The sequence below is a fragment of the Schistocerca serialis genome, chromosome 1 (assembly GCF_023864345.2).
Source record: "Schistocerca serialis cubense isolate TAMUIC-IGC-003099 chromosome 1, iqSchSeri2.2, whole genome shotgun sequence".
Taxonomy (NCBI): Eukaryota; Metazoa; Arthropoda; class Insecta; order Orthoptera; family Acrididae; genus Schistocerca; species Schistocerca serialis.
Genome location: NC_064638.1, coordinates 1,182,037,405 through 1,182,050,310, shown reverse-complemented (window position 1 = coordinate 1,182,050,310; position 12,906 = coordinate 1,182,037,405). Strand labels below are relative to the sequence as shown.

General features: G+C 43.3%; 1 protein-coding gene across 1 annotated transcript in view; it reads left to right on the top strand.

Annotated features, from left to right (window-relative positions):
• LOC126456492 (RNA-binding protein Musashi homolog Rbp6) overlaps nucleotides 1–12,906 on the top strand; it is a 1,339,111-nt gene that overhangs the window by 1,313,752 nt on the left and 12,453 nt on the right. The window contains exon 13 of the mRNA XM_050092245.1: nucleotides 5,650–5,745. Coding sequence (XP_049948202.1) covers nucleotides 5,650–5,691 — 42 coding nt within the window. The 3' untranslated portion in view covers nucleotides 5,692–5,745. The remainder of the gene's footprint in view (nucleotides 1–5,649; nucleotides 5,746–12,906) is intronic.

Here is a 12,906-nt window from a genome sequence, read left to right as displayed (position 1 = left end):
TTCTTTCACACACTGTATGTAGAATCGAATAGAAATCCAATCACTTCCAGTCGTCTTTCCTCTAATGAGAGTCTTTAGTTGATTTTCTGTCCCACACTCGCTTCCTGTAAGTAGCAAAATAACCATCAGAAATGAGACATTTTTTTCCTAACCCCTGTATGTCTGATACTGACAATTTCAAGCGTCTTATATGAAGATATTAATTTTTGTTACGTGTTGTATGCATGTTCTGGGACTACGTATCTAAATATATGATTTCACTCCAGCTTATTCTGTATCCGATGTGAATACCTCATTGAAAGCACTTGACAAACTTGGTAGAAGATTTTATTTTGGAGAAGACCACAAAATGCCATCTTGGCGGCTTCACTCGATAAACTGAGCTGGTGCTCTACGTTAGTGAATAGTATGTGTTCAATTTTTAGCATTCTCACCAATTTTCTGTGTGCAGGTGGGAGGTAATGCAATGTGAAGGCGTGTGATGATGTGATAGAAACCTCTATCGAATATCCCAGGACGTAGACATTCCCGAGTTACACGACAGTGATCAGTACGTACAGTCCTCCTGGATAGGGAAAGGCCCATCATAAACGCTGAGTACGCCATAAGTTTGTTTTTCCTTCTCAAAATAAGCAGACGCATATGTGGTATTGTCTCACAACTGAAGTCCCCGCGTGGAAGTCACTTAAAAGGCCGAGAAGCGCTTCTAATATTCCCTCACGTCTTTATGTTGTATATGATCACCTCTGACGAGTGAAGACAGTGTGCTGGGCTGTGTCACATGCAATTAACACAGCTCATTCCTCGCCAACAATAAGCAATTTCATCTTCTCATCTCGGCAGTCCTTTGTCGTGAGATTTCGCCGTTTCCCATCCATATGGTTCTTTCTCTGCGAATTCACCACTTCTGTGCTGTCTTTCATTAATTAACAGGAAATGGTGTACCTGCGCATGGTTTACGTTCTCTTGGCAGACAGCTGTTGTGGTGTTTCCTAGTTTTGAAATACTAGTGAAGACAAGGCCACGTGTGTACGCTAATATGCGTTGGACTTTTCGAACACTGTTGTGATGCAGTATTTATGCAATTAAATTTATTTGGCTCTTCTTCTGATATAACTTTGCATAATTGTAAGGGAAATCATACAGAAAATTTAACGGAAGTGTTGGCGTTGTTGTTCGGGTTCTTTAAAAGTATAATAGCAAATTATGTTGACTAGAGTATCCACCATGGTAAAAATAATATTTCTTTATAAATGAAATTACAAGCATCAGTAAGTAAAGTACCAAGCAAGAACGCAGTCCATATTACCCAATACTTCCATCGCCGCCAACATAAACTAGACAAAGAGGCATTATTCTGTTGGGTACCAAACTGCGAAGGAGTTAACTGCAAAGGGATGGCAGATGGCGAAGTCAACGACGTGTGCGTAATTCATTCTGTAGTAAAATATGCCTTCCCTCTACATGCAATTATACTGCGTCAGTAGAAGAATTAGTAGGAGGATGTGATTGAAAAAACCACCCCAGTGCAGCGTAGCTCCTTTCAGCCGGTGAGGGAAGTTGCAATGTCATTAACACGCCTGCAAATCGAGCACGGTCAAGAGTCCTTGAGAGTGGCCCACCAAAGCGTGCGTTGCGTCTACGCATATCCACACCTCACTTTCGCAAAATACAGTTCATCCGTTGACGAGAGGCCAACCTGCAATTGGGACAGAGACTTGTAGTCTACTTTGGGCAATGATACGAGAGGTGTCAAACACTTTTGAAGGCTTCCGTGAAGTATAAACTAATATCTCAAGCCCCAGAGAGAAGAGTATGATCTTTACCATACATGGTTTTCCAAAATGATCTTTATAACTTTGATCACGTGTATGTCAGAAATGGGGGTAGATAGAATGGTGCGGTTTGCGGCGTAATGTACACACATACTTAAGGGTTTAGTCGGCGTTTATCAGACTTCAGTGTGTGCTACATCCATAGCACGCAGGATATCTAACCATTTTGCAGTTCCTCCCATGTCTGGCCTAGCATATCGTTAACGTGCTGCCGTCATGCGAGCTCGCAGTTCCTGCAGTTCCCACACTGGTGTCCTTCACAAAGCCCCAAAGAAACAAATCTAATGGGATTATCTCTGGAGATCCTGGGGGGCCAAGAAATGGGCCCTTCCGTACCTATAAATGTGTCGCCCAAAGCCTTTCCTAACGATCGTGGTTCAGTGACGTAGGGAACCATACAGTTGCAGCATGATATCAACTTGCAGTTCTTCGACCTGTGCATATGCATACTGTTCCTAAATGTCCAGACAATCAGTCGAGGTTATTAACGCCTTCTCAAAGGAAAACGGTCCCACCACACTACCATGTGTCCATTTATCTTCAAGGAACATGAAATCAAGTTTAGTTTGTGGACATTACCTTTCTCAGATAGTCTGGGTCGTCATCGATGAGACTCAAAATCTCTCATGAAAATTCTTTATACTTTGGCCCGTCGTCAGGTTGAAGCGCATGCATCAGCTCCACCCTATAGGCCTCATCTTCAGTCTGTTGTGTAACTCCCTCTGCACCATGGTTGTTGGTAGATGCAACTGTCGAGACGCTTGACGCATTGATTTGGTTTGCCTACAAATAAATGCCTGTCGCATCCGTTCCATATCTGCGTTACTCGTGCTTTGACGCAAAGAACTCGTCCTCTTCATTACGCTTCAGGATTACTAGATCCTGTGCCTGATTGTGGGACGTGATGACTGGCGTGCGTCTGTAACGTATCCGGAAGTTACGTTGGACTTGTGTGTCAGATTTGGCCTCTATCAACCATTCTAGCTGTGCCATCTGCTGGGAAGGGGAAGGGTGGCCATTTTCGTCAATAATTAACATGAAAGAAAAAGCAACATAAAGAACCAAAACTTTAGGTGTGTGTGAACAATATGTATTAAAACACACCTTTCTATGTATCCAGATTTCTGAAACACATGTGCTCAAAGTTTTAAGGATAATTTTGAAACACCCTGTATTTCTGTGACATACTTTGGCAATAGAGCTTGAAATATTTTGCAATATCTTTCCATTAACATTCGATTAGCTCAGGTATACAATTTGTTCCGTAGATCCACAGTGAGGTGATCAACAAGTCATAAATCAAGAAACCAAGTACATATCACGTTATACAGAAGAAAAAGTCGATGTGCTGATCCTATCTAATATGGTTCTCATGGATGTGGAGTAAATAAAGAAATCTTAAACATTTTCCATTTAAAATGTGATGAGAAACTAACCACAAAGATACAAATGTAAAGGTTCTCATGATTAACATTTCGCTATTTGAGAAGGGGCCCCAAGAAAAACGCGTCACCGTTGGAGAATGAAACGTTGTGCAAACGTTTGCAAGGACCTGCGAAAGATAAATAACGAACAAACCATTGAAAGAAATACATTTTAATTGCCACATGAGACAGTAACATTTCATAATTGCGAACCATGTTTACGTTCCAGGTTGAAAACGTTGTTCAATATGATGACCATCTGCTTTCCAGACATCCTGAAAATTTGTACAGAAACCATTTGATATTTGTTCGCAGCACTTTTTGAATAGTGGCTACGGTAATGTTCAGCTGTCGTGACAGAGCTCGTGCACTACTTGAAGACAGCACATTGCGCCCAGCATTCTGAATCATGGCAACAGTAATTTCTTCAACAATTTCTGGCGCAATTATACATCGATCTCTCCTAGAAGCAATTTCCAAAGCGCCAGTTAATTCGAACTTCTAAATCATGTTTTTCAGCCTTGGTGCGGAAAAGAGGACCTTTCCGTTGTCCTTTTTCTTTTTAATGCGTCGATACACGAGAAGAGCGGCAACACTCGTGCTGTTGTTTTGATAAAACCGCTTTACGAGTAAAGCCCTGCTCACCTTGTCCAGACTCGCGATGACTGTCTGCAACTGTAATGCGCATTGATTCATGTGTTTCAAACCTACGTCGCCGTACCAGTAGCCTAAAGGCAACTCATGACACTAACATTACTGACAACGCAAGTCCTGCAGCGCACAGTCTGAACTTCACTCCTATAAAGCTGGGTAACCGAACGGTAAATAGTTGTCCGCCTACACTGGTCCGTGTAGAGAAAGTTTATTTACAGCCACCCTGCGCAATATGCTCAGGTACATATCATAATTCTTGAGCTTCTGTAGCCACATGTCGCCAAACAGAAAATTAGTTTACAATACTTATTTATAATGATCACATTAGTGCACTACAAAAGTACAAAAGCCACATTTTACGTAACGCTATCTACATCTACATTTATACTCCGCAAGCCACCCAACGGTGTGTGGTGGAGGGCACTTTACGTGCCACCGTCATTACCTCGGTTTCCTGTTCCAGTCGCGTATGGTTCGCGGGAAGAACGACTGCCGGAAAGCCTCCGTGCGCGCTCGAATGTCTCTAATTTTACATTCGTGATCTCCTCGGGAGGTATAAGTAGGGGGAAGCAATATATTCGATACCTCATCCAGAAACGCACCCTCTCGAAAACTGGACAGCAAGCTACACCGCGATGCAGAGCGCCTCTCTTGCAGAGTCTGCCACTTGAGTTTGCTAAACATCTCCGTAACGCTATCACGCTTACCAAATATCCCTGTGACGAAACGCGCCGCTCTTCTTTGGATCTTCTCTATCTCCTCCGTCAACCCGACCTGGTACGGATCCCACACTGATGAGCAGTACTCAAGTATAGGTCTAACGAGTGTTTTGTAAGCCACCTCCTTTGTTGATGGACTACATTTTCCAAGGACTCTCCCAATGAATCTCAACCTGGCACCTGTCTTACCAACAATTAATTTTATATGTTCATTCCACTTCAAAACGTTCCGTACGCATACTCCCAAATATTTTACAGAAGTAACTGCTACCAGTGTTTGTTCTGCTATCATATAATCATACAATAAAGGATCCTTCTTTCTATTATTATTGCTTATTTCTATTATTAATGATGTATACTTCAGTTGGTTCTAACAAGAAGTTCGACACCATCCTTCAGAACAACTTTGATTATAAGCATTCTGCTCATACAACTCTTATACTTCTGTACTGAAATGATTATATGACTCATTGTCAGTTCACTTTCTGTGCCGTTTAATTTACCCATGTATGTGGATATTAACCATACCAAGGAACAACAATGAAACAGTAGCAAGAAGGACAACAACAGAACCACAAAGTGTTTCATTGTCATAATATTCATTTCCATAATTAGTTATTGACAAGATCGGAGTACTGAGAATTTTCCGTTGTCATCCCTAGCAATTTCTTGACATAGTAGTTCTAACCTGGAAGTTAATTATCTTGAAATATGCTACATACCGCAATCATAAATATAAACCACGTAAGTTTTGGTGCATGCCCTCTTTGACGGAAGTGTATGATATGTACGTGTTTATGTTCATAGCTTTCACTCACCCGCACCTGTGATGCCGCTCATCCGAAAGGTCAGGTTACAATCGAGAACACTCGCAATACTGACAGCTTCTACACAGATACGGTATCACCACGGTCTGTTTGCACCTAACATTTCTGCACGGAGAGCTTTGTCGCCAATATACTTACACTCTGAACAGCTGGCGAAGTTGCGCAGCTGACACATGGCTTCGTTTCGCAGGGGCCGCTCATCCCAGCGGCGTTCACCAACGGCTACCACTGAGGCCAGCAGTAGATGCTCCCTGCTGCTGCTGCTGCCGCTGCCACTCCACTACAGGTAAGTCTCGACGCGTCCCACAGTGGCCCCCAAGCAAGAAGGCGGCCGGTGGGCCGATGCGCAGTAGTGTGAGTCAGCGTTATCACGTGACTCACCAGCCAGTTGCGTCGTTCAGCCAAGTCTGTCGGCAGTGTGCCCCTTAGCGTGCGTATGGCATGGTAGATTAAGTAAGGTTAGGGTACTTACCCATTGTAGTGATGGCACATTTCTAGGATTATGTTAATAAGCAATGGCATACACATTCATCAGCCAAAGTACACTACTGGCCATTAAAATTGCTACACCAAGAAGAAATGCAGATGATAAACGGGTAGTCATTGGACAAATATACTAGAACTGACATGTGATTGTATTTTCATGCAATTTGGGTGCATATATCCTGAGAAATCAGTACCCGGAACAACCACCTCTGGCCGTAATAACGACCTTGACACGCCTGGGCATTGAGTCAAACAGAGCTTGGATGGCTTGTACATGTACAGCTGCCCATGCAGCTTCAACACGATACCACAGTTCATCGAGAGTAGTGACTGGCGTATTGTGACGAGACAGTTGCTCGGTCACCATTGACCAGACGTTTTCAATTGGTGAGAGATCTGGAGAATGTGCTGGCCAGGACAGCAGTCGAACAAATGGTTCAAATGGCTCTGAGCACTATGGGACTCAACTGCTGAGGTCATTACTCCCCTAGAACTTAGAACTAGTTAAACCTAACTAACCTAAGGACATCACAAACATCCATGCCCGAAGCAGGATTCGAACCTGCGACCGTAGCGGTCTTGCGGTTCCAGACTGCAGCGCCTTTAACCGCACGGCCACTTCGGCCGGCGCAGTCGAACATTTTCTGTATCCAGAAAGGCCCGTACACGACCTGCAACATGCGGTCGTGCATTATCCTGCTGAAATGTAGGGTTTCGCAGGGATCGAATGAAGGGTAGAGCGACGAGTCGTAACACATCTGAAATGTAACGTCCACTGTTCAAAGTGCCGTCAATGCGAACAAGAGGTGACCGCGACGTGTAAGCAATGGCACCCCATACCATCACGCCGGGTGATACGCCACTATGGCGATGACGAATACACGCTTGCAATGTGCGTTCACAGCGATGTCGCCACAAACGGATGCGACCATCATGATGCTGTAAAGAGAACCTAGATTCATCCGAGAAAATGACGTTTCGCCATTCGTGCACCCAGGTTCGTCGTTGAGTACACCATCGCAGGCGCTCCTGTCTGTGATGCAGCGTCAAGGGTAATCGCAGCCATGTTTTCCGAGCCGATAATCCATGCTGCTGCAAATGTCGTCGAACTGTTCGTGCAGATGTTTGTTGTCTTGCACACGTCCCCATCTGTTGACTCAGGGATCGAGACATGGTTGCACGATCCGTTACAGCCATGCGGATAAGATGCCTGTTATCTCCACTACTAGTGATACGAGGCCGTTGGGATCCAGCACGACGTTCCGTATTACCCTCCTGAACCACCGATTCCATATTCTGTTAACAGTGATTGGATCTCGACCAACGCGAGCAGCAATGTAGCGATACGATAAACCGCTATCGCGATAGGCTACAATCTGACGTTTGTCAAAGACGGAAACGTAATGGTACGTATTTCACCTCCTTACACGAGGCATCACAACAACGTTTCACCAGGCAACGCCGGTCAACTGCTGTTTGTGTATGAGAAACCGGTTGGAAGCGTTCCCAATGTCAGCACGTTGTATGTGTCGCCACCGGCGCCAATCTTGTGTGAATGCTCTGAAAAGCTAATCATTTGCATATCAGAGCATCTTCTTCCTGTCGGTTAAATTTTACGTCTGTAGCACGTCATATCGTGGTATAGCAATCTTAATGGCCAGCGGTGTATTATGACCTCTGCCCACCATGAGATTATATGAGACTGGTAGTTGTGCAGCAAGTGAGAGTGCATAAGCCAAGCAGAGACGAATTATGAAACATTCTAGTGACGATATGTGCTGCAAGTGGGGAAATTGACCGACTCAAGTGACTATGACAAAGAGCAGATTGTTAGATTAGATTAGATTCAGTTTTCGTTCCATAGACTCAAAAAATGAGATGATTCTCGTGGTTGTGAAACATGCCAGAAAGTATAACATAAAAAAACATAAAACATTTGAATATAATACTTGCAACCGCTATCATTTGTCAGGAGATTGTCCAAATAGGTGAATAAAATACAGTAAACAGGAACCGCTAATATTTACAGAATCAACACGCTGTCAGATTGAAACATTGTCATACACTATTAATAAATTTATCATACACAAGATATCTAATCTTGACTGTTGTGACCAAGTGCTGTAAAAACTTAAATCTAACAGACATTTTTACTTAAGCTGACCTAACAGTCTCTGTTAAGATATTCATCTATAGAGTAGAACGAGTTGCCTATCAAACAGTCTTTCAAACTCTGTTTAAACCGTGGTTTATCTGAAACCAAGTTTTTAATTATTGCTGGAAATTTATTGAAAATGTGTGTTCCTGAATATTAGGCCCCTCTTTGGACTAAGGTAAGTCATTTTAGGTCTTTATGTAGATTGTTCTTATTCCTAGTATAGATATTATGTACTGAGCTATTGGTTGGAAATAGAGATATGTTACTTACAAAAAATTTCATTCAGGAATAAATATACTGAGAAGCAAAGGTTATAATTCAAAGTTCCAAGAACAGGTTTCTACATGATATTCTTGAATTTACACCACAAATTGTTCTTGTCACACCTTTTTGCACCCTAAAAAGTTTTGCTCAGTTTGATGAGTTACCGCAGAATATGATCCCATATGACATAATAGAATGAAAGTAAGCAAAGTATGCAAGTATATCTGCTATATCTGACATCACTGTCACTGAAAATTAAGACTTGTTTAGGCGCTTAAGCAATTCTGTGGTATTCCCTTTCCAACTGAATGTATTATCACGTTTTAACTCCAGAAATTTAACACTGTTAAGCTCATCGATCTGCATTTCTTCATATGTTATACACATGCTGGAAGAAAATCTCTCATAGATTCTGAACTGCATGTAGTGGATCTTTTCAAAGTTTAATGACAGTGAATTAGCTTTAAACCATTTATTAATGTCAGTGAAAATTTGATTAGTAGATATGTGTAAATCTGTACTTGTCTTGCTACTTCTTGCAATGTTTGTATCATCTGCAAACAAAACAAACTTAGCATCTGGCAATGTAACAGACGAGAGGTCACTTATGTACACAAGAAAAAGCAATGGAGCCAAGATGGAACCTTGAGGAACACCTCATGACTCAGAATCTCTGAATGGCCAAGCTTTCCGTATGTTACCACCGTGAGCGTCTGTGGAAAGCGGCTGAAGGATGCTGAAACCGTAAGTAGGCACAAAGTGTTGGACACCCACGTCTCATCACAGGACTTGTAGGTCGGAGGCTGAGCAGCCCTATAACGCAGGTCAGGCAGCGATCTGTGGCGTATCTGATGACAGAGTACAATTTTTTGGGAGGGTGGTATGAAACAAAACAAGAAAAAACTATATAGCAATCACGGACTCTAAAATGCATACCTTTAAGAGCTATGAGCACTTGTTCAGTAAAAGAGATATGTTTCCCAGTAGTGGAGGAACAAAAGCTCATAGCGCTTAAGATATGCTCTTTAGAACCCATGTTTACTGGACATTTTCTTCTTCTTTTGATCTATACCGCCACATGTCAAAATATGGAAAGCAAAGAGCTTGCAGTTGAAGAGGTTTCTTTCACAGTATCGAAGACGAGGACCTGCACATAGCTCTTAAAGCGTGCAATTTAGAGCCCATATGTACTAGACTTTTTGCTTCGAATAATCGTTTCTGTCATATCCCTGAATGTTGATCATTCCCCCTGGGAGATCCCGTTTAGCAGCAATTTTGCGTGGTGTGGATTCGGCAAGTGTTTGGCAGGTTTCCAGAGGTATATGACACCAGATGTCTGTGGACATGTCACTCAATTCCCGTAAATTACTAGGCAGTGGTTTCTGGGTGTGGAAGTGTATCCCGATAGCGTCTCAGATGTGTTCCACTGTCTCGGAACAGGTGAATTCCGTGGCAGATTCACGCTCGTCAAACTACTGTACCTCCCTTCTGGCCTTTTGACATTGTTATCCTGCTAGAAAATGCCATCGCCGTTAGAACAGACATGAAGCATGAAGGAATGTAAATTGTCCGCAATAATGTTCCCGTAGTCCACAACAGTCAAGGCTCTTGAATTAGTTCCAACACTCCTACGTGAATATCGTCCACTGCATAATACTACCCCCGCCAGCTTGTGTCCGTGCAGTACATGGTTGTAACAGCAGTTCGCTAGGATGACGCCATATCCCGTCAAGGCCATGTTGTTGATGCTACAAGAAACGTTATTGATCAGACCAGGCAACCCGTTTCTACTTATACACGGTACAAGCTCCATGATTCCATGCCCTGTGGAATCGTAATTGTCGGTGTCGTGGGGTCAACACAGAAACTCCTGGGAGTCATCTGCTACGGAGCCACATGCTCAACATTGTTCTCTGAATTCTGTCCTCCAAAATACTTGTTCCTGCCCCAGCATTCCATTATGTTCTCAGATCGGCCACAGATCGCCGACTGTCCTACTTTACATTGCTGGCAAGCCTACGATTTCCAAGCTCTGCGATGAGGTGTGGACGCCCTACACTTTGTAGCATATTTGTGGCTTCAACGTCGTTCAGCCACTTTCCATAGATGCTCGCGACATTAGCAAGCAACCAATCGATCAGTTACGCCCTTTCTCAGACGATCGGACCATAAATTTTTCAAAGCAGCTTATGTCAGTTGATTTCCCCATTTGAGACCCATATCGTCGCTACAATAAATCTCTATTCGTCTCTGTTCCACTCACATTCTTTCCTTATGGCGTTATCTGCCCGAAACGGAAACGGGAAACATTCAGTCCTGCTATTAGCAGTGATCCTAAAGTTTTGGGTGATCAATGAGGTTAAAAACAATCACACTCCGTTACAGTCTTGTGGAACAATGGAGCAACAGAATTAGTGCTGCCAGTGGTTTGCTCAGACAAAGAAGCGATTCTTACACATTACACTGTGAATAAGTGCTGTCGAAGTGATAGTTTACACGTAGTACCCTCCAACACAAGTGGTAGTCAATGTTTATTATTTGTTGCGCTACGTAGCTCATAGGCGTACAGACGTGTAGCGCGCGTGGCAGCTCACTTGTTACACTGCCGAAGTGTATTCTGACACTTCTTTCCTCCCTCCATTCTCTCCCCACTAAACGAAATGGTGCTACCGCTATGGCCAGGTCCTCGGTTTGCTTTGCTGGGCAATAATTATTTATTTATATAGCTTGTGGGAAAACAACAGCAAATACTTGACACATGTAAACCAGGAAAATTACACGTAAAGGAAACTTTCGAAAATATTACAAACCGAGTATAAAATAATTCGGAGTGAACATTTACTGAGGTATTGATATACCAGTTCCTCAAGAAATGTTACGTCTAGGGAACTTAGCCATATAATTACTTTTGGAGAAGCCTTTATTGAATCATTCTAGCCCACTCGAAATCTTTCAATTGGACACTCGCTAATAATGTGTCATACAGTTTTCTCCATTGCACCACAGTCACATTCTGCACTACGTACAAAACCTCATTGCATGGCTGGTTATAACATGGTTGAGGCTGTTCAAGATTTTTCTTGCTACTGGTTGGGTCAATCTGATTCTACAGAACTTGGCCTGCAAACAGTTTTCACTCAGCTATCCGTACAGCCTTTCTACCCGTTCTACTTTTAAGACTGGTGGACAGGTGTTCAGAAAGAATTTTGACGAGTGGAGAATTTCTAGGTATTGTTTCGTTACATACCTTACACCTTGTCGACTTTTGTCGTTTGCGATCTACTGGTGCCATCTGAGAAGGGGCCTGTTGTTGACTTTAGTGAGCCAGAGGAAATGACGATATGCAAACTCGACCCGTACTTTTGCGAGCAAGTCTGGAGTTACAGCTTTTACTGCTGTTGCTATGCAGCGTCCAGTGTTGTTCGTAGTGAATGCAAATACAGGAGATGGATAAAAATATGGAAACACCGTGAGAAATGCATGCCTGAACATGAATGCAGATGCTAGACACTGTTGCATTTGACAACTAAAGACACCTGTGCAACGTCTTCAGTACGTTGAAAGTGTCAGTCGTGGTTGATTGGTTGGTTGATTTGGGGTAGAGTACCAAACAGCTAAGTCATCTCAATGCCTCGTGATGACTGGGTGTTGTGTGATGTCCTTAGGTTAGTTAGGTTTAAGTAGTTCTAAGTTCTAGGGGACTGATGACCATAGATGTTAAGTCTCATAGTGCTCAGAGCCATTTTTTGAGCTAAGTCATCGGTCTCATCGGATTAGAGAACGATGGGGAAGAAATTCGGCCGTGCCCTAAGGAACCATCCCGGTATTTGCCTGAAGCGATTTAGGGAAATAACGGAAAAGCTAAATAAGAATGACTGGACGCAGGTTTGAACCGTCGTCCTCCCGAATACGAGTCCAGTGTGCTAAGCACTGTACGATCTCGCTCGGTCAGTCGTGGTCATAATAATGTTCTGTGTAGTGCTTTACCTCGGAGCTCTGTGTATTCGAAGATGCTCAAGTTGTTGGTTCTCTTTTGGTGGGTGCTTCTGTAACCAAGACAGCTGAAGTGTTTGGTGCTTCAAAAGGCATCGTATCGAATATTTATACCGCGTACGGGGAAAGCGGAACGGTTGGTTACTAACATCTACATCTACATCTACATTTATATTCCGCAAGCCACCCAATGGTGTGTGGCGGAGGGCACTTTACGTGCCACTGTCATTACCTCCCTTTCCTGTTCCAGTCGCGTATGGTTCGCGGGAAGAACGACTGTCTGAAAGCTTCCGTGCGGGCTCTAATCTCTCTAATTTTACATTCGTGATCTCCTCGGGAGGTATAAGTAGGGGGAAGCAATATATTCGATACCTCATCCAGAAACGCACCCTCTCGAAACCTGGACAGCAAGCTACACCGCGATGCAGAGCGCCTCTCTTGCAGAGTCTGCCACTTGAGTTTATTAAACGTCTCCGTAACGCTATCACGGTTACCAAATAACCCTGTGACGAAACGCGCCGCTCTTCTTTGGATCTTCTCTATCTC